Source organism: Haematobia irritans, chromosome 4 (assembly GCF_050003625.1).
Source record: "Haematobia irritans isolate KBUSLIRL chromosome 4, ASM5000362v1, whole genome shotgun sequence".
NCBI classification, from domain to species: Eukaryota; Metazoa; Arthropoda; class Insecta; order Diptera; family Muscidae; genus Haematobia; species Haematobia irritans.
Genome location: NC_134400.1, coordinates 121,824,834 through 121,847,202, shown reverse-complemented (window position 1 = coordinate 121,847,202; position 22,369 = coordinate 121,824,834). Strand labels below are relative to the sequence as shown.

The 22,369-nt window shown below is 32.3% G+C and overlaps 2 protein-coding genes across 4 annotated transcripts in view; one reads left to right on the top strand and one right to left on the bottom strand.

Moving 5' to 3' along the window:
- Nucleotides 1–22,369, bottom strand: part of LOC142234847 (protein alan shepard-like) — a 726,065-nt gene that overhangs the window by 437,404 nt on the left and 266,292 nt on the right. The gene's annotated exons all lie outside the window — the stretch shown is intronic.
- LOC142235757 (uncharacterized) lies at nucleotides 20,179–21,416 on the top strand. Its single transcript, XM_075307015.1, has 3 exons — nucleotides 20,179–20,271; nucleotides 20,331–20,755; nucleotides 21,188–21,416. The coding sequence occupies exons 1-3, from the start codon at nucleotides 20,179–20,181 to the stop codon at nucleotides 21,414–21,416; spliced, it is 747 nt and encodes a 248-aa protein (XP_075163130.1).

Genomic DNA, 22,369 nt, shown 5'->3' with positions numbered 1-22,369 from the left:
AGTAAAGGGTGATTTGTTAAGAGCTTGATAACTTTAAAAAAAAAAAACGCATAAAATTTGCAAAATCTCATCGGTTCTTTATTTGAAACGTTAGATTGGTCCATGACATTTACTTTTTGAAGATAATTTCATTTAAATGTTGACCGCGGCTGCGTCTTAGGTGGTCCATTCGGAAAGTCCAATTTTGGGCAACTTTTTCGAGCATTTCGGCCGGAATAGCCCGAATTTCTTCGGAAATATTGTCTTCCAAAGCTGGAATAGTTGCTGGCTTATTTCTGTAGACTTTAGACTTGACGTAGCCCCACAAAAAATAGTCTAAAGGCGTCAAATCGCATGATCTTGGTGGCCAACTTACCGGTCCATTTCTTGAGATGAATTGTTCTCCGAAGTTTTCCCTCAAAATGGCCATAGAATCGCGAGCTGTGTGGCATGTAGCGCCATCTTGTTGAAACCACATGTCAACCAAGTTCAGTTCTTCCATTTTTGGCAACAAAAAGTTTGTTAGCATCGAACGATAGCGATCGCCATTCACCGTAACGTTGCGTCCAACAGCATCTTTGAAAAAATACGGTCCAATGATTCCACCAGCGTACAAACCACACCAAACAGTGCATTTTTCGGGATGCATGGGCAGTTCTTGAACGGCTTCTGGTTGCTCTTCACTCCAAATGCGGCAATTTTGCTTATTTACGTAGCCATTCAACCAGAAATGAGCCTCATCGCTGAACAAAATTTGTCGATAAAAAAGCGGATTTTCTGCCAACTTTTCTAGGGCCCATTCACTGAAAATTCGACGTTGTGGCTCGTTAGTAAGTCTATTCATGATGAAATGTCAAAGCATACTGAGCATCTTTCTCTTTGACACCATGTCTGAAATCCCACGTGATCTGTCAAATACTAATGCATGAAAATCCTAACCTCAAAAGAATCACCCTTTAAATGGGTTCATAAATTTTGACAAATTATGCAGGCATTAAGAATCAGGGGAAAAATCTAAAGGAAAAGTTTACATGTAAGGTTTTTAATATATATTATGGAAAAGTATATATTTTTCAATGACGAAAAATATGTATACTTCATTTATAATATTAAAAATTCCATTCTTATTATGTATATATTCGTAGCCAATGAAAACCTGTTTTTTATTTTATCAATTGTTTTCATATAATTTATGAATCCCGTGTTTGGAAAATTTTTGTGTACACTATTCATAAAATAAATGTATTATTTTTTTGTGTGTAGCATAAATAGAAGAGGCATTTCTCTAATATACAATTTTTTCCCTGCCCAAAAGTTGATCAACTTTTCAATGACGTCGTGTTGTCCTTACAATTAAACGATTTGCCTTAAAAATGGATATATTCAAAATTCAGAATTCTTTAAAATTAATGAAATTGTCTTTAAATTTGCTATGTTTTTACATCTTGAATACAAAGTAAAAACTAGTTCAAAAATAAGACATGTTTTGCACTTATGCTATGTTCAAGTAGAAAACATCTTTAAGCTTTGTACTTGAAACATAGCATAATTTAACATATACTGGAAGTCGAGTCTGAATTTGGAAAGTAAAGTTGTTGTTAACTTGTTTTTAAAGGGCTTTGATAACATATGAAGATAAAAAAAATTAAAATTTGCTTCCAAATTTAAAAGAGAATTGTGTCCTAAAAAATATCCTTACTTGAATTCTCCGTTTCTTTGGTTCGAAATCAATACCAAAATTGTTAAAGTAAAGACAAAATCTTTGAAACCGGGCATGCGTTTTTCAGTGTATATTGTGTATTCTGTACAGGTTTTCATATAACCTCCTTATAAACCGGCTCTCCGATTTGGGGTCTAGATTCTAGAACCTCCATATAGACCGATTTCACTCTTTAGGATATAGAAGGCGCATGAAAATTTTTTGAAACTTTGTCATAAACCCCCTGAAATTCTATATATTATCAAGTAACGATGAAGAATTTTCAAAGGAAAATATTATATTTGATTCATGGTGGTGGGTATTTAAGATTCGGCCCGGCCGAACTTACTGCTGTATATACTTGTTGAATGTTGTTTTTATGCCTTATTGAACTGAAACGCACCAAATTTCGGGGAAATAATCAGCTTCGACCGATTATTGCTTTTTTGCCAAACTTCGGCTTCGACCAAAAAACCCGCTTCGGTCAATGTGTTGGACTTTCACGCCGGGGGCATTATGGAGAATAAGGTTCGCATCAAAGTGTCGATCATCTCAAGCAGACGCTTCGTCGGAAATGGGCCAAAATGCCGCGGTGACACTTTCGTGAAGCGTGTGGTGGCTTTTTTTTTGGCCGTAACTCGTGCCAAAGATAGCCAACATTATAACATGTCTAAACCTAAAATTTGAGGTTGTTTTCCGACATTTTTTGCTTTTGACAAAACAAAAAATTTAAAAAAAATATGATGATTTTCTTTGTTACATTACATATCAGCCACGCTGTATTTATAATATTGTTGCAAATAGAAAAATATTTTACTTAAACAAAACTCTAAACTAAATTTATATTTGTTCATGGTCGGTTCAATTTATTTGGTGTAAATGTTAATATTTTTTCACATGAACTTAACGAAAACTCAATCTGCACAATTTTTCGCTTATATTTTCTTATACCACACCGAAAAAAACGTTTACTATTTTTTATGAAAATTGAACTAACCCATAGTAAGAATGACCATGATTTGGCGCCAAAGATTTTTTTCATCTAGATAAGTCCATGATTTTCTTATAAATTAGTTCATGTATTGCATCGTATTTTAGTTCACTATGTCGGTAGTTAGTAATTGCATCTTCAAAAGAGTAATATTCTATGTTATTAAGACTAAACTAATTAATTTAAATTTCCATGTTTTCTATCCATATGAAAGATATATGTGGCAAAAGTTGCTATCTTCATTGAATTGTTGTCCAATTTCATCGATTTTGGCTAACTTTTGTTGGGCGGATTTGTCTTATAAGCATCTGAAATTGCAAAGTTATACAAAATATAAGAAAAATATTATCAAATTCTATCGTTCATATTGATTTTTAACTTACGGGTTTCAAGAGTATTCCCTAGAGCCAATGAGGATAGCACACCCAGAAAAAAGTGCCTTCGAAACTAAAGGAAAAAATTTTCATCAATATAGTTTATCCATTTTATTTCCATTAAGGTAAATTTTTGTGAAAATTAATAAAATTTACTCGTTTCAGTAAAAAAATCCTAAACTGTAAGCAGTTAGGAATAGTTCATTAACTAGAACAAGGCATGGAATTTTACTCATACTATTTTCTTCGCTGGGTATAAGAATTTACTACTGAAAAAGAAAATTTTATTCACCGATAACAAAGCATTCGTAAAAATAAACAAAAACCGAACTAAAACCAAGTTTCCTCAAAATTAGTAAAATTTCTTATAAAATGATAATTGCGACTTCCTTTATAATAGAAAGTTTTTCATACATACGAACAACACTTGGCATAGAAAAATATTTTAGTTCATTCGTACTAAGAAGTATGCAATCCTTTCAAAACTTAAGGAAACACACTTGTTAGAATATAGGAAATTTTCCTAAATTTCTATTGTCTACCTGTAATCGATACCTGTCATCGTAATCGATGTGTTTGCGCGTGGGTGTAACCGATATATTTGCGTGTCGGTTGTTTTTTAGTTGGAATCGCGTTGTTTTGGTATACGGAGAGATTGTTAAAAAATAATATGGTAAAATAATATAATAAATAACAAATAAAATATATAAAATATTTGTTATTTTAAATTAGTGAGAAAAAATTTCGTTTTTTAAATAAATCTATCAATGTTCGTGATAGTGTATAAAGAAAGAAAACACCAGCAGAATAACAACCCTTTCATTTGTCTTCATTTTGGAATCTTCAATTATCAGGTAATATTCAGTGACGCTAACCTTTTGCAACAAAAATGTTTTATGATTTTTTATATTTGTAGGTATTGAAATTGTAAAAGGAGGACAAAATCGTTAGGCAGCAACTTATTAAAAGTGAAAAGTACAAGAAGAAGAAAAAGTGCGTTTTACAGTTGATAATATCACACGGAAATTGGAAATAGTGGAATAATAAACTAATATTTCAAAGAGAATCGATGCTGTTGATTCTTAATAAATATATTCAATATATTAATAAAACATGTCTTTTATTGAAGATAAAATTGCTTATAGAAATAAATAAAATTGTATTTAAAAACGAAGGTAAGCAGTTCTAATTATGAAGTAAAAGTTTTACCACAAATGTCTAAGATTTGTCGAAATGAATGAAAAAATTTCAATAAAATCATTCCATATATGAATTCAAATTAGTTAAATTTTTTCATTCTGTAGTATAGTGGTATATAAATATAGGAAAATGTTAACTAATATATGGAATGCATTATTCCTAATTTCTACGAAAATCACATCGTTCAAACAAATAAAAATGTCTTTGGCGCTATACGAAGTTCAACTTTCTTCACAATGAGTTCATTTTAACTTAAAGAAGGGGTCACTTTTTTCTGGGTGCAGCTTAGTTAGCATTAAACAGTAAGAATATTCAAAAAAAATTACCATTACAAGACCTGTATACCTGCAAGTAAAAATAATTATTTTTAATAAATTGAAATTTTGGTTTTATTAAAAACGGACAAAATACCGTTTATAGAAAAACTTACCACATTGAAAAATCCATCCAGTTGGTACATTATTGGAATCATATCCACGGTCTAATGGACGTTTTTGAAATTATTCTCAGAATATAAAGGGTGATTCTTTTGAGGTTAGGATTTTCATGCATTAGTATTTGACAGATCACGTGGGATTTCAGACATGGTGTCAAAGAGAAAGATGCTCAGTATGCTTTGACATTTCATCATGGATAGACTTACTAACGAGCAACGCTTGCAAATCATTGAATTTTATTACCAAAATCAGTGGCAGAAAATCCGCTTTTTTATCGACAAATTTTGTTCAGCGATGAGGCTCATTTCTGGTTGAATGGCTACGTAAATAAGCAAAATTGCCGCATTTGGAGTGAAGAGCAACCAGAAGCCGTTCAAGAACTGCCCATGCATCCCGAAAAATGCACTGTTTGGTGTGGTTTGTACGCTGGTGGAATCATTGGACCGTATTTTTTTAAAGATGCTGTTGGACGCAACGTTACGGTGAATGGCGATCGCTATCGTTCGATGCTAACAAACTTTTTGTTGCCAAAAATGGAAGAACTGAACTTGGTTGACATGTGGTTTCAACAAGATGGCGCTACATGCCACACAGCTCGCGATTCTATGGCCATTTTGAGGGAAAACTTCGGAGAACAATTCATCTCAAGAAATGGACCGGTAAGTTGGCCACCAAGATCATGCGATTTGACGCTTTTAGACTATTTTTTGTGGGGCTACGTCAAGTCTAAAGTCTACAGAAATAAGCCAGCAACTATTCCAGCTTTGGAAGACAACATTTCCGAAGAAATTCGGGCTATTCCGGCCGAAATGCTCGAAAAAGTTGCCCAAAATTGGACTTTCCGAATGGACCACCTAAGACGCAGCCGCGGTCAACATTTAAATGAAATTATCTTCAAAAAGTAAATGTCATGGACCAATCTAACGTTTCAAATAAAGAACCGATGAGATTTTGCAAATTTTATGCGTTTTTAAAAAAAAAAAAGTTATCAAGCTCTTAACAAATCACCCTTTATTTCAAATAAAAAATATTATAAAATTAGACATAGTTCCCACTTGTCAATATAGCAATTAGTATTTAAGGTGGATATTAAGTTCGAGTTTTGAGGCTAAAATCGCAATTTTCATGATAAGTTTTCTTTAATAATCCATTATAAAAAAATAATCTTTATAAAAAACTTGGTTTAGGCTATTCTCCATCAAGTTAAATTTAAATTTGTATCGAAGACCTATAATTTTATATTTTTCTTAGTGATTTATTTTTAATTTTAGCGGCTAAACTCGAACTTAGTACTCACCTGTAGGAAATGCCGTAACATAAAAAATATAGATTCAAAAAAATGGTTGCATCTCCAACCTATGATCCAGATATAGAATAAATATAGATCATCCTATTACCACTCATGTTGTATATTTTTTATGTAAATCAATTAAAAATCCGCACTAATTTTAACCTGTTAACAGAAATATACAGTTGCTTAATCTGTTATTTGTTTTTATCAATAAAAAGCGTTTTTGATTTCTCTAACATCACATCATTCGCTTCTCAGTTTCTAAAATGCTTCGAAATAAATTTGTTTTCAGTAATAAACACCAATACGGCACGTACAATTTTGCAAAATTAAAACCACGTGTGCACTTCATAAATTCATCAACAGAACTGAATGCAGCAATAAAACTCAAAGACACAAATAGTCATAAAGGATACATACTTGGTGTAAAGAAAAACAACTCCACACACGATCCCTTTCTGATCTCGCTATTGCAAGAAAACAACTCTCCCCACAAAAGATACCAACAACACACAAGGAACATTCCATTGTCTCTAGAATCAAAACAACCAACAACAGCATAAATGACGCAATAACAAACACAAACAATCATACGAGATATACACAAAATGTCTCTTAAAAACTCCCTCACATGATGCAATGATTTCATTACTCTCTTCTCACTTCATTTTCCAGTAGCACGTTTATTGATTAGTTGGAATTCTATCTACACACAAAAAATTTTTTTTCTGATTCAATCACGAAATTAATTGATCCAATTAATTTTTTAATTGAAATGTCTTCAATCACGAAAATGATAGTATCAATCACAGTTTTAATTGGGCATAGAAAAAATTCTTGATTAAAACATTAATTGATTTCATTGCCAAATTTCAATTAATTTTTTAATTGATTCAATTAAAAATTTAATTGATGTTGATTGCAAAACTCAATTAATTTATTAATTAAAAAAGGTAACTATTTTCAATTACATTCTGAATTGGCTTAGAATTTTTATTTGGATTAACAATTGATTGTTTGAAAACAAATTTTAACTAAAAATTTAAAAAAATGTTCATCATCATCATAAACTGACTTAGTCTTCCGAATTTGATTAAAAGTTAATTGTATCAATTAACTTTTTAATTAAAAATTTTAAAATGTTCAATCATTGACTTAATTAACTTAATGTTTCTATCTTGATTAAAAAGTTAATTGTACCAAGTAATTTATTAATTGAAAAAATTTCAACTTCAATTAACTTTTTAATTGGAAATATTTTGGTGATATTTTTTTCTATGTATAAGTTAAGGTAAAATATATACCAAATTTATGAGGAATCTATAAAAAAAATTATATACACCCGTCAACACACAAAAAATTATTTTTCTGATTCAATCACGAAATTAATTGATCCAATTAATTTTTTAATTGAAATGTCTTCAATCACGAAAATGATAGTATCAATCACAGTTTTAATTGGGCATAGAAAAAATCCTTGATTAAAAAATTAATTGATGTCATTAGCAATTTTCAATTAATTTTTTAATTGATTCAATTAAAAATTTAATTGATTTTGAATGCAAACCCCAATTAATTTTTTATTTAAAAAGGTAACTATTTTCAACTACTTTCTGAATTGGCTTAAAATTTTTATTTTGATTAAGAAATGTTCATCACTTTTTTTAACTGACTTCGTCTTCTGATTTTGATTAAAGAGTTAATGCTATCAATTAATTTTTTAATTAAAAATTTTAAAATTTTCAATCATTGACTTAATTAACCTAATGTTTCTACCTTGATTAAAAAGTTAATTGTATCAATTAATTTATTAATTGAAAAAACATTCAACTTCAATTAACTTTTTAATTGGAAATATTCTGGTGATATTTTTTTCTGTGTAAGGATTATATGAACTACTTTTTATTCTACTTTATCTAAAATTTTCAATGTGAGGAAAAACACTCCAACTTATAACAAGAAGGGCAATAATATGTAGGTAGCCATCATACGAATCGGTAATGTCGTTGAGTTAATTTTTACTACAAAATTTTTTTTCCATACAAAATTTTTTCTTAGTAAATTGTCCACATTTCGTAGTAAGATTTTTATATTGTCCATGTATTTTTATAATAGAATCAACGATGCATTAACTATTGTGTTGGAAATTTATTTAAGGAAAAATCCTTCCTATTTCGTAGTTAGTGAACTAAAAAACATTTACTGAATTTTTATAAGTTTTCCTTTAGCTAAGTTAATTTTCGTTGTGGTTACGAAAAATTAACTATATTACAGTAAATTTGTTGAACTATGTGAAAGTTAAAATGGTCCTTAAATTTACAAGACACTTTTTTTCTGTGCATTTCACGTATATTTGCCAGTGATGTCAATAGAATTCCCATACACAAAAACTAACCTAATGTGTGGACCCTTTCATATCCCAAAATCCAATAGAGTCATAAAATTGAAAAAGAAACCAAATATCTTCATATGTCCAATCAACATGAATGGGAAGGACCAATTGCAAATTGTGTCATATTCTAAAGAAAGACAACTTCTCCTATTACTGACATAGAGCTGGGGGTGGGGGTGTAGACCTTATGGTCTACTAATGCTCCCACTCTATTAGGGTGCCACCCTAGTATCCGCAACCATCCACTATTAAAATGTCCAGTCGTCATAATCGTTAAGGATTGCTTTGACTCGTGCAACATTATCCTCATGGTCTTGTCTGATGCTGTATGTTCCCATGGTCAAGTTCCAATGCGGTAACCAGAGAATGGCCATATTGTCCTTATGTAGACGACAACAAGATGCTGCATAAAGTCAAAGAGTCCATTTGTAGCCACCACCACGTTTCGGCTGTATTGCTTTATTTTTATTGTGGAACCCTGCTCTCATGGAAGTTATTTTTCATGATTGTTGTGCCACTTTATTTTTTGATGATTTTGCTGCAAGAGCCAACAGCACCAGAACCACAAGAAAATGCCAACAAAGGGATCTTTATTTTGTGGTCAAATATTTAGGTTTTGTTTTTGTGGTCCCCATAATCGGGTCAACAATGTGACGACTTCATGGGGGAAATTCTGTATTTTTGCTATTGTTGGTGATTGCATTGGTGCGTACGTAAAGTCAAATGCCAAAAAGCCATGTTTTAGATGGTATTCTCTAATGTCTTTATGAAGTAGTTGTTCAATTGTCTGCCAATTAGTAGGGATCCAAAAGGAGAATTTTCCTACAATCAATTTTTTATTATTAAACAAGTATATACAGCAGTAAGTTCGGCCGGGCCGAATCTTAAATATCCACCACCATGAATCAACTAGTAGGGTTTCCTTTGAAATTTCAGGGGGGTTTGAGGACAGATCAAGCAGAGCAGTTCAACCAGTACACTTCACGAAGATAAATTTAAAGATTTTACCTATGAAGACTACATCAGATTCTGAATTTATAAGAACCATTTTTGTTTGAGTTTTAGAGGAATCATTAACATATCTTGTAAGTGTGCAAGAAAATTATAAAATAACATCTTGATTTGAAATCTTAAATCTGTAGATTTTCACCCGAGAAGTAAAATCTGGAAATTTTGCATTGAGTTTCAAGCAATTTTCATGATCTGTGCGCCTTTATATCCTCAAGAAGTGAAATCGGTCTATATGGAGGCATTACCTAATGGACCGATAAAAACTTAATCCGATACACGTTTTTGTGAGCCGTAAATACCAGAATATTTACAATTTCAGGCAAATCGAAAAAAAAAACTACGGTTTCTACAAACCTAAGGAGTTAAATTGGGAGATCGTTCTTATGGGGGCTGTACTAAAATATGGACCGATACTCATCGTTTTCGGCACACCTCTTTATGGCCCGAAAATACCTCTAGATTTTCAATTTCAGGCAAATTGGATAAAAACTACGGTTTCTATAAGCCCAAGACCCCAAATCGGGAGGTCGGTTTATACGGGGATCATACCAAAACATGGACCAATGCTCACCATTTTTGGCGCACCTCTTCATGGTCGAAAAATACCTCTAGATTTCCAATTTCAGGAAAATTGGATAAAAACTACGGTTTCTATAAGCCCAAGAACTAAAATCGGGAGATCGGTCTATTGGGGTCTATACCAAAACATGAACCGATACTCAACAGTTGCGGCACACCTCTTTATGGTCCTAAAATACCTCTAGATTTCCAATTTCAGGCAAATTGGATACAAACTACAGTTCCTGTAAGCCCAAGAAGTAAAATCGGTCTATATAGGTGCTATACCAAAACATGGACCGATTCTCACGATTTTTGGCACACCTCTTTATGGTCATAAAATTCCTCTAGATTTCAAATTTCAGGCAAATTGGATGAAAACTACGATTTCTATAAGCCCAAGACCCCAAATCGGGAGGTCGATTTATATGGGGACTATATCAAAACCTGGACCGATATAGCCCATCTTCGAACTTGACCTGCCTGCAGACAAAGGACGAGTTTGTGCAAAATTTCAGCACGATTGCTTCATTATTGAAGATTGTAGCGTGATTACAACAGACAGACAGACAGACGGACATGGTTATATCGTCTTAGAATTTCTCCCTGATCAAGAATATATATACTTTATATAGTCGGAAATCGATATTTCGATGTGTTACAAACGGAATGACAAAGTTATTATACCCCCGTCACCATTCTATGGTGGTGGGTATAAAAAGTCGAATGTTAATTTTGTTGCTGTTAACTGTTGACTAATCCAAGTTTAGCGATTTCCCAAATCATCCCATGACCAGTAGTACTGTTTTCTATGACCCATAACCATAATTCACAAACTGAATTGCAAAGTCCATACATTGGAAGTCAATGTTTAAGTTGATAAAAAAAAAGCAAAAATGTTTGTACTCAGAAAAAAGTAAACTGAACTAAATTATATTCCATGTTTTGACATTTCCACAAAGCGTTGTAAAAAATACAACTCACGAAACTAAATACACCTAAAGAATGTACTTCTCTTTGAATATATGCCGTTGGGCGAGATTTAGAGGTGAACTATGGTTCCACAAGACACCATAGTTTCTAACAACAATAAACTTAATTTCAGAAATATACCAATGCTAAGAAAAAAATTTCTGTAGTAAAACTAACGCAAAATAAAAATATTGCAAAAAAAAAATTGTTTTTGTACACTCAAAGAAGAGTGAACTCTCTATTTCACTAAAGCTAATTTAACTTTATTTTAGTTCATGGAATTATTATGCTTGGAGAAAGTTTCCTTTACTCTAATAATTTTTTGCGTACGTCAGTTTAATGAACTAGAGAACAGAAAAAAATACAAATAGTTCTTTATTTCTTTAAATTTGTAAATTTTACAACAAATTTTCTTTAGTAAGTCAAAAAAAATTAATTATGTCTAATAAATGTTCTTAAATTTGTCGAAAAATATTTACTTATTTTTGTGATATCGGCGTGATGCTTGCGTTTGTAATAAAAATAATAAAATTTTCTAAAAATTTTAAAAAGTTCAATGGCCGCACACATAAGTTTAATATGAACTAATGCAAATTAACATTTTGGTACGATTCTCAAAAATAGTAAGAATGGACCACGGTGTGGTTAAAATGGTCATGATATGGCGCCAATGATTTTCTTCTTTACTTTTAGTTAATTTTTATACCCTCCACCATAGGATGGGGGGTATATTAATTTTGTCATTCCGTTTGTAACACATCGAAATATTGCTCTAAAACCCCATAAAGTATATATATTCTGGGTCGTGGTGAAATTCTGAGTCGATCTAAACATGTCCGTCCGTCCGTCTGTTGAAATCACGCAAACTTCCGAACAAAACAAGCTATCGACCTGAAACTTGGCACAAGTAGTTGTTATTGAAGTAGGTCGGATGGTATTGCAAATGGACCATATCGGATCACTTTTGCACATAGCCCCCATATAAACCGATCCCCAGATTTGGCTTGCGGAGCCTCAAAGTGAAGCAAATTTCATCCGATCCGGCTGAAATTTGGTACATGGTGTTAGTATATGGTCTCTCTTAACCATGCAAAAATTGGTCCACACCGGTCCATAATTATATATAGCCCCCATATAAACCCATCCCCAGATTTGGCTTGTAGAGCCTCTAAGAGCCAAAAATAATCTACCAAAATTTTATTGCAATAGAAAATTTTGTCAAAATTTTATTTCTATAGAAAAATTTTTCAGAATTTTATTTCTGTAGAAAATTTTGTCAAAACATAATCTCTATAGAAAATTTTGTTAAAAATTTATTTCTATGGGAAATTTTGTCAAAATTTTATTTCTATAGAACACTTTTTTAGAATTTTATTTCTTTAGAAAATTTTGTGAAAATTTTATTTCTATAGAAAATATATGAAGCACATCTTAGTTCGAGAGGAATATTTTGCAAAATCTTCCAAAACATCAATCTACCCAACAGTAAAAAATCTCTCATTTTTGGTAGAATCTTGTTCATAATTGTATATAGCCCCCATATAAAGCGACCCCCATATTTCAAGTCTGGCTGTATAATTACCGCACAAGTGTTCATATCGGTTCGCAATTATTTCTTACCTATATACACCGGTCAAGAACTGAATATATACGTATTTATTCGGCCTTTGTTTTGCCTAATATATATCCCGCATGGACTAACTCACAATTTAAAAGATAATGTTAAGAAGTTTTAAGATGCCTTGCCATCGGCCGCAACCCAAGTAATTCAATTGTGTATGACCGTCTTTAGTAGAAGTTTCTACGCAATCCATGGTGGAGGGTACATAAGATTCGGCCTGGCCGAACTTACGGCCGTATATACTTGTTTCTTCTATGAGAGGGTGTAATTTCATGAACTGCAGTTAAAAAGTACAACGTTTTCCTGGTTTTAACAACGCTTTGTGGAAATCTCAAAATGTGAAGTACAAGTTAGTTCAATTTTCGTACGAGTTAGTTAATTCTTCCTATAAAACAGTTTACTTTTTTCGGTGTGCTTGATTATATGGGGTGAACTTAGGTTCCAATGAAGAGAAGAAATTAGAGTTGAGAACTCTAACAAATACACCTAGTTGCTTCGAAGAACTACTCCCAGACCGCCAGCCCAAATTAAAACAGAGGTGATTTGGTGCGAGCTCACATTTGACCAAAAACAACAACGTGTTGATGATTCTGAGTTTTTCCGTCGATATGTGACAATGGATGAAACATGGCTCCATCACTACACTCCTGAGTCCAATCGACGGTCGGCTGAGTGGACAGCGACCGGTGAACCGTCTCCGAAGCGTAGAAAGACTCAAAAGTCCGCTGGCAAAGTAATGACCTCTGTTTTTTGGGATGCGCATAGAATAATTTTTATCGATTATCTTGAGAAGGGAAAAACCATCAACATTGACTATTATGTGGCGTTATTGGAGCGTTTGAGGGTCGAAATCACGGCAAAACGGCCCATATGAAGAAGAAAAAAGTGTTGTTCCACTAAGACAACGCTTGGTCGTATAATCAAGTGTGCAAAATTTTATTGAAATCGGTTCAGATTTAGATATAGCTCCCATATATATCTTTCGCCCGGACTTATATGGCGCCAGAAGACAGAGTTATACCCTAATTTGCTTGAAAGTTTGCACCAGGAGAACAATAAGTACTGCAGTCAGGTGTGTCAAATTTTATTGTAATCGGTTCAGATTGAGATATAGCTCCCATATATATCATTCGCCCGAAATGGATTTATATGGCCCCAGAAGCCATATTTTTTGCCCAATTTGGTTGAAATTTTGCACTAGGAGTACAATTGGTAGTGTAGTCAAGTGTGCTTAATTTTTTTTGAAATCGGTTCAGATTTAGATATAGCTCTCATATATATCTTTCGGCCGGTTTTCCGTCATATGACCACACCGAAAGAATTCTCTTCGTTAATTTTACGAAGAATTCTTCATTAACTATTCTTCCTGAATTCTTCATTAAAATAACGAAATTTTCATTCATTTTCTTAAATTTTACGAAGAACATTTTACGAATATACGAAACTTCTACGAAACATTCTACATTAACTTTTCTTCGTAAAAAGTTCGTACTTTTAACGAAACTTTCTTCATATTTCATGAATTTTGTGAAGAAGTTTTTACGAATATTTTACGAAACATTCTGCGTTAAAATTTCTTCATAAAAAGTACGAAACATTTTCTTTGAAATAACGAAGAAGTTTCATTGAAGGTGTAAAATTTCCATTCGCGACATTAAATTGTCTTTTATAATGTGCTTGAGTGTATTCCTTTATTCTATTTTTTATGCAAGTCTATGCTACTTCTCATTTGGGTGATAGCGCGCTATGAATAAAAGTGAAGCAATAAAACTAAAAATTATTCAAAAACTTAAGATGTAAAGTAGTGATGTCATTTTTCACACTTGCAACTACAACCAAATGCACTTTCGACTATAAATTTTTTTTCTAAAAGTTCGAACATTTTTCAGAAAAAAGTACGAAAGTTTTTCATAAAAAGTACGAACATTTTTCATAAAAACTACGAAAATTTTTCATAAAAAGTACGAAACATTTTCATAAAAAGAACGAAATTGTTTCATAAAAAGTACGAAGATTCTTCATAAAAAGTACGAATTTCGTACTTTTAATGAAAAGTTTCTTTGGTTGTAAAACAATGACAAATTTCGTACTTTTAACGAAATTTTTCGTTCTTTTTACGAAGAAAATTCTTTCGGTGCACAGAGGTCAAAGTTGTAGTCCGATTTATGTGAAATTTTGCACAGGGAGTAGAAATAAAATACTAAATATGCATGTCAAATTTGGTTGAAATCGGTTAAGTGTTCTATATAGCTTCCATATATATATTTTTCCGATTTGGGCACAAAGGGCCAAAATACCCACATTTTCCTTATAAAATCGCCCTGCTTAGTCGAAAACTTGTAAAAGTGACTAAATTTTTCCTTTATTTCTAATACATATCTATCGACCGATAAATCATAAATAGACTTTTGCGAAGTTGCCTCAAAATTGGTTCCGATTAAAATGATTACCATATTTTATACCCTGCGCCACACTGTGGAACAGGGTATTATAAGTTAGTGCATATGTTTGTAACACCCAGAAGGAGACGAGATAGACACATGGTGTCTTTGGCAATAATGCTCAGGGTGGGTCCCTGAGTCGATATAACCATGTCCGTCTGTCCGTCCGTCCGTCTGTCTGTGAACACATTTTTGTGATCAAAGTCTAGGTCGCAATTTAAGTCCAATCGCCTTCAAATTTGGCACATGGTCCTGATTTGGGTCAGAATAGAACCCTATTGATTTTGGAAGAAATCGATTCAGATTTAGATATAGCTCCCATATATATCTTTCGCCCGATATGGACTTATATGGCCCCAGAAGCCAGATTTTTGGCGGAATTTGGTTGAAATTTTGCACTAGGAGTACAATTAGTAGTATAGTCAAGTGTGCAAAATTTGATTGAAATCGGTTCAGATTTAGATATAGCTCCCATATATATATTTCGCCCGATATGGACTAATATGGTCCTACAAGCAAAGTTTTGGCCCAATTTGGTTGAAATTTTGCACAGGGAGTAGATTTAGCATTGTAGCTATGCGTGCCAAATTTGGTTGAAATCGGTTCAGACTTAGATATAGCTTCCATATATATTTTTCGCCTGATATGGACTTATATGGCTCCAGAAGCCAGAGTTTTGGCACAATTTGGTGGAAATTTTGCACTAGGAGTACAATTAGTAATATAGTCATGTGTGCCAAATTTGATTGAAATCGGTTCATATTTAGATATAGCTCCCATATATATGTTTTTCTGATTTCGACCAAAATGGTCAAAATACCAACATTTTCCTTGTTAAATCGCCACTGCTTAGTCGAAAAGTTGTAAAAATGACTCTAATTTTCCTAAACTTCTAATACATATATCGAGCGATAAATCATAAACTTTTGCGAAGTTTCTTTAAAATTGCTTCAGATTTAAATGTTTCCCATATTTTTTACTAAAATTGTGTTCCACCCTAGTGCATTAGCCAACTTAAATTTTGAGTCTATAGATTTTGTAAAAGTCTATCAAATTCTGTCCACATCGAGTGATATTTAAATGTATGTATTTGGGACAATACATACATTTAGATCTACAAAATGGTGCAGGGTATAATATAGTCGGCCCCGCCCGACTTTAGACTTTCCTTACTTGTTTTTACTAAGATTGTGCGCCACTTTAGTGCATTAGCCGACTTAAATTTTGAGTCTATAGATTTTGTAGAAGTCTATCAAATTCTGTCCAGATCGAGTATATCACTTAAATGTCAGTATTTGGGACAAACCTTTATATATAGCCCCCAACACATTTGACGGATGTGACATGGTATCGAAAATTTAGATCTACAAAGTGGTGCAGTGTATAATATAGTCGGCACCGCCCGACTTTAGACTTTCCTTACTTGTTTTTTAGTAGCATTGTGGTCGGTTCCGGTCATTAACCAATTTAAATTTTGATTCTAGACATTTTGTGAAAGTTTAGAAAATTTTGTCCAAATCGGTTCAAATTAAAATATTTGTATATAGGAATATAAACCTTTATATAGTTCCTAACAAATTTGAAGGTGTTAAGAGGTATCAAAAATGTTGGTATACATAGTGCTGAAGGGTATAATATAGTCGGTCCCGTCCGATTTTAGACTGTCCTTACTTGTTTTTTACTAACATAGTGTGTCATCCCAGGGCATTAGCCTACTTAAATTTTAGGTCTATAGATTATAAATTTTCTTCAGATGGAGTCAGACTTAACTGTATGTATTTGTGGACAAAAACCTTTATATATAGCACCCAACACATTTGACGGATATTATATAGTATCGAAAATGTGGATTTACAAAGTGGTGCAGGGTATAATATAGTCGGCCCCGCCCGAATTTAGACATTCCTTACTTGTTTTTATTTGTTTTTCGTTTTTATTTTTTAAATGACAAACTTAATTTTCTTTACAAAACAATGTTAAATTTTAGGCAACAACAAAAAAATTACATTTCCCACTTTATGGAAATTTATTTCCTGCACTTAATTTCTTTTTATTTGTAATTTAATGCTATGTCAATACTTGTCGTATACGCAATTGGTTCGATAAACGAAAAGTATGGACCTAACACCGTAAATGGTTTGATGTGCTCAGTAGCCGATTTCCCATCTTCCTAAGTGTATTGTCTTTGGTCAAAACCACAACCACAGTTCATGATCTGAAATCGTAATGTTTACGAATTTAGAAAAAAAATCAGTGACTCTGTTCCATACGCGTTAATAGTCGCCTTAGCACAATTAAAACTAATTGATAATTCAATACACGAAATTAACTGATCCAATTAATTTTTTAATTGAAATGTCTTCAATCATGAAAATGATAGTAACAATCAAAGTTTTAATTGTGCCTACAAAAATATTTGATTAAAAATTTAATTGATTTGATTTGAAAATTTCAATTAAATTCAATTAAAAATCTAATTTATATTGATTGAAAAAAAAACAATTAATTTTTTAATTGTTTCAATTAAAAATTTAATTGATGTTGATTGCAAAAGTCAATTATTTTTTAATTAATTAAATAAAAAATTTAATTTATGTCGATTGGAAAACTCAATTTGTTTCTTAATTGCCCAGCAAAAAAATTTGGAAGTTCTTCCAAAGGCACAACTTTAAAAGCACTTCCAATAGATGTACTTCCAAAGATGTTCTTTACTTTAACAACACAGGAAGTTATTTTAATTATATTATTTATTACTCGCTTTTTTCTTATTTTTAATGGGTAAATTAATTTTTTTGTTTAAAAAAGGTTAAAAACAGAGTAAGCATTAAAAAATGGTACAAATTATTGAAAATTTGTCGAAAAACAAATCTAAATCCATTCAAGAGATATTGCGAATTTTTCGAAATATTTTAACTCAAACGCTTGTGTGGTTAGAATGCATTAAAAATCATAAAAAAAAAATTATAAAAAATTTTATTTGGCAAAATATGCATTTTCTAATTCACATCCAAAACACTGAATTCGAATCACAGCGTGATGAAGTGATGCAAATTCAGTGCAACGGCTGTTGAAGTGGTGGACATCCTTCCTGTGACAAGCCCATGTTAAATTCATCGCTTCTGCGCCAATTTTGCACTACTTCCGGATCCAAAAAAAATTTTTTTCACTACTTTTTGGCGACGCTTGTTAGGCTGGGTAATTCATTTCATTATTGAGTTAAACTTCAAATGAACTTTTTAGTTAAATCAGTTAAACAATTAATTGAGTTTTGCAATTAACATCGATTTTTAATTAAATTGTTAATTGGAACAAATAATTGTTTAACAAAACCCACGAAAATTTTCACTCATTTTCTTAATTGACTTTGGATTCTTAGTTTGATTAAAACAATGATTGTATCAATCAATAGTTTTCAATCACTTCTTTGTGTTTTCATCTTGATTGAATTGATTCAATCAATTAATTCTTCTGTCAAAAATTAAAAAAATGCAATCATTTTTTTAACGACTTATTTTTCCGAGTTCGATTAAGAAGGTAATTGTATTCATTAATTTTTTAATTGAAACAGTCTTCAACTTCAATTAACTCTTTAATTGAAAATATTTTCGTGATGGTTTTTTTCTGTGCACATTGCATCACCGACGGAGTTGCCATAAGAACGTCTAACGAATATTTTTATGGCCAAGGAAAAACGAAAGCCGTCCATGAACTCGTGAACGCCGAACTTGGACGAAATTGTGAACATTCCATTGTGATTTTTCGTGAATGTTCCCGTTTGATTTTGTTACCGTCCTTTCACCCTTTTGGAACATAATTTTTTTCTAGTAGTGTAGTCAAAACGCAAAGCTCTGGCCTCTGTAAAGTCCAATAATCCCGCTGGACCCTATAACGCACCAAACATAATCCCTCGCTTGCGGGTTCTAACGACCAGGCTGGACTTTCTACGGGTGTTCTCGAATTAAAGTTCTTTTCGCTCTATGACGGAGATATGAGCCACAGTAGTTTTTCATATAAAATTTTTTCAGAATTTTAGTGGAATTTTGGAGTTTGTTTGGGACTGATAAGATATCAGAAATTGCTAAATATTGATCTTGCTGAAGTGCGTTCTTTGAAGTTCATGACTATTTCTGTCTTTGCAGTATTTAGCCCTATATCATTCCCACTTCTCATCTTCTCATCATTTGGAGGGGTCTATGCAAAATATCTCGGATTGTGGATAGGAATTTTCCCTTGACTGCTAGAGCCACATCATCTGCGTATGTCACCACTTTTATCCTTTATTTTTTTAGGGAAACCAAAAGGTTGTTTATAAACACGAAAATGGTAGTATCAATCACAGTTTAAATTGGTCATAAAAAAATATTTGTAATAATATTAAAAAATAATTGATTTGAAAATTGCAATTAATTTTTTAGTTGATTCAATTAAAAATTTAATTGATGTTAATTGCAAAACTCAATTATTTTTTTGAATTAAACACGTAACTATTTTCAATTATTTTCTTATCTGACTTTGTGTTTTTAGTTTGATTAAAAAATTGATTGTTTGAAATAATTTTTATTTAAAAATTAGAAAAATTTCAATTAGTGTGGCTAAAATAAGTCTCTTCGTTAGAAGTTCCTCTATCAGCCTCAGTATCCCTTGATCAACATTCAGAGTTGGCATTGCATCTATCATCGAACGTTATAGGGTAAGTGCAGCAAATGTGGTACAGGCTGGTAATGTGGTATGGTACCGTTTTTCGCTATCTGGCAACATACGAATAACGGAATCAGGCAAAATAGATTGCGGCTGTCAGAGAATGAAGAAATCAAAGATCAGTTTTATGTTTGCAACTCTTTCTTTGTGCCAGTTGAAAAAATTCACATTTACGTGAGGTCGCCCTTTTTTTGGTGGTTCTTAATCATTTTGTTTTGTCTGAAAGGTATATATTAATTTTTCAATTTTCGGATGTAAATAACTGGTGAGTACTAAATAAGTATTAAATATGTGCAATTGCTGTATATACGATGTATTTTTTATTTTTTACAAAAACATTTACATTAAGCTCAAGTGCAGCAATTGTGGTATAGTTTTCCGCAGATAATTTGGTATAGTATATCGTATTACATTCAAAAAAAAAAAAAAAAAAAAGAATGCCGAAAAAAGGAGAAATAAGGAATTGGAAAGCAGATTATATAGAGCTGCTATACAGGCTGTTAGAGGGAATACAATGGGTATTCTATTGGCATCAAAAACTTTTGGTGTACCCCACACAACTTTACAACGTTATGCAAAAAGCGAAGAAACCATAGAAGATATTTTAGTAATTAAGCTTTAGCAATTAAGCCGATTTGGAAAATTAACTTGTTAGGTATATATTAGAAATGGAGTCACGATACACGAGCTGATATACGATCCTTATGTTTTCAAATTGCCTCAATAAATAACATACCGAATAAATTTTCTGTAATGGAAGAATGTGCAGGAAAATATTGGTTAAACGGGTTTATTAGACGCCATCGAAACATAATAAGTTTAAGAAAGCCTACTGAGACCAGTATGGATAGTGTTCGTGAATTCTCTAGAGAAAATGTCGATCTATATTTTAATTTACTTGAAGGCGAGTACAATAAGCACAATGTCCCACCTTCTCGTATCTGGAACGTTGATGAAACCGGAATATTAGTGGTGCCATCACAGCAACCACAAGTAATTGCAAGAAAAGGCAAAAGACAGATTGGTATGATTACATCAGCCGAGCGCGGGTTACTGGTTACCATCATTACTTGCATGAGTGCTGGAGAAGCGTTTGTGCCATCGTTTTTATATTCCGTCGTAAAAATCACAATCCGCTTCTTGTGAAGGATGACCCGCCTGGTTCAAAGTCGGCATGTCATTTATCTGGATCGGTCCAAATTCCAATTTTTACAGAATGGTTCAAACACTTTTTAAAGGAAACAAAGTCATCTTCAACCGACCCAATGTTACTAATTCTACACAGAAAATAATATTATAATTTTTGAGCTAACATTAAATTGTTGTTACAGAAAATGTTTAAGTTCAACAGAATTTTTGTTGATATAACAAAATGTTTGCTGATATAACAAAATTGGTTGCTAAAGTGACTAAAATCGTAATTGTATTTACAAATTACGTTGTTAGCTCAAACATAACATAATTTTAATTGTATTGACAATCAAATTAATTGATATTTTTTTGTGTGTAGATGGTCATTACAGCCACACTCGCAATATCGAAGTGCTGGACCTAGCTCGAGCACATCATGTTACCATTATTTCACTGCCTCCTCATTCATCACATAAACTTCAACCATTAGACAAAACATTTATGGGTGCTTTAAAAAAATATTACAATGAAGAAATACGAAGATTTATGAGAGAGGAGGGAAGAAAACTGACACCTTATGTTATTACTGGCCTATTTAATAAAGCCTACTTAAAAGTTTAGACTAGAAAAATTGCTGTAAATGGTTTTAGAGTGACAGGTATTTATTCTTTCAATAAAAACATTTTCACCGATGACGATTTCATAGCAGAACAGTTTCAATATGAGTAGAAACTAGTTGTGTTCCTTTACGTACTACTAGTTACTACTTTTACTAGTTTTTACTAGAAACCGTTCCTCAACCCCAAAAAATAGTAAAAGTAGTAAACAATTTTAAGAGAACAATGTCAAAATGCATGTCTCTTTTAAAATTTTTTTACTACAAGTTACTCGACAAATTCTTTCGAGTAAAAGTTGTAGATATGTCATGACAAAAATAATTATTTGTTTTCAAATTTTCCAAACTAAAGTAGTTCCAAATCGCTTTTTTTTTTGGAAATAAATCTGTAACTTTTTAATGGATTAAGATATCATCATAATTTTTTCTTTGTGCCAAAGCTGAAATGTTTTTCTCTATATTTAGAGGTTTGTAGGTCCCTAGTGGATTCACGGGCTGGTCTATATGCGTTGGAAGTTGGACACCTCGGATGTATGCAATTTAGTGTTACTTGGCAAACGCGCAATTATGCACCGATTTTCATGATTTTTGCTTTGGTGGATAGAACTTATAAACTACCATAAAAAGATTGTGTATGTGTGCGAATATATACAATATTTGCGAGATAGGGCCTTACAATTTATTTTTTTGCAAAATTTGAACAAAGTGGGGTCTGTATTTTGAGTCTAGAAGGACTACATTCCTTATAAAATTCTACGTATTCTGGAGGAAAATTTTGTGCACCTTTGTGCTTTAGATTTAACGTGTAGACTCCACAATTTGGAATTTCAAAACAATCCCGAACCAATACCACCAAAGTACCAAAACATTGACCGACTCACACCAAATTCGGCACACCTTTAATGGACCAAAAGTACCTCTACGTTTTGAATTTCATGCAAATCGGATAAAAGTTTTA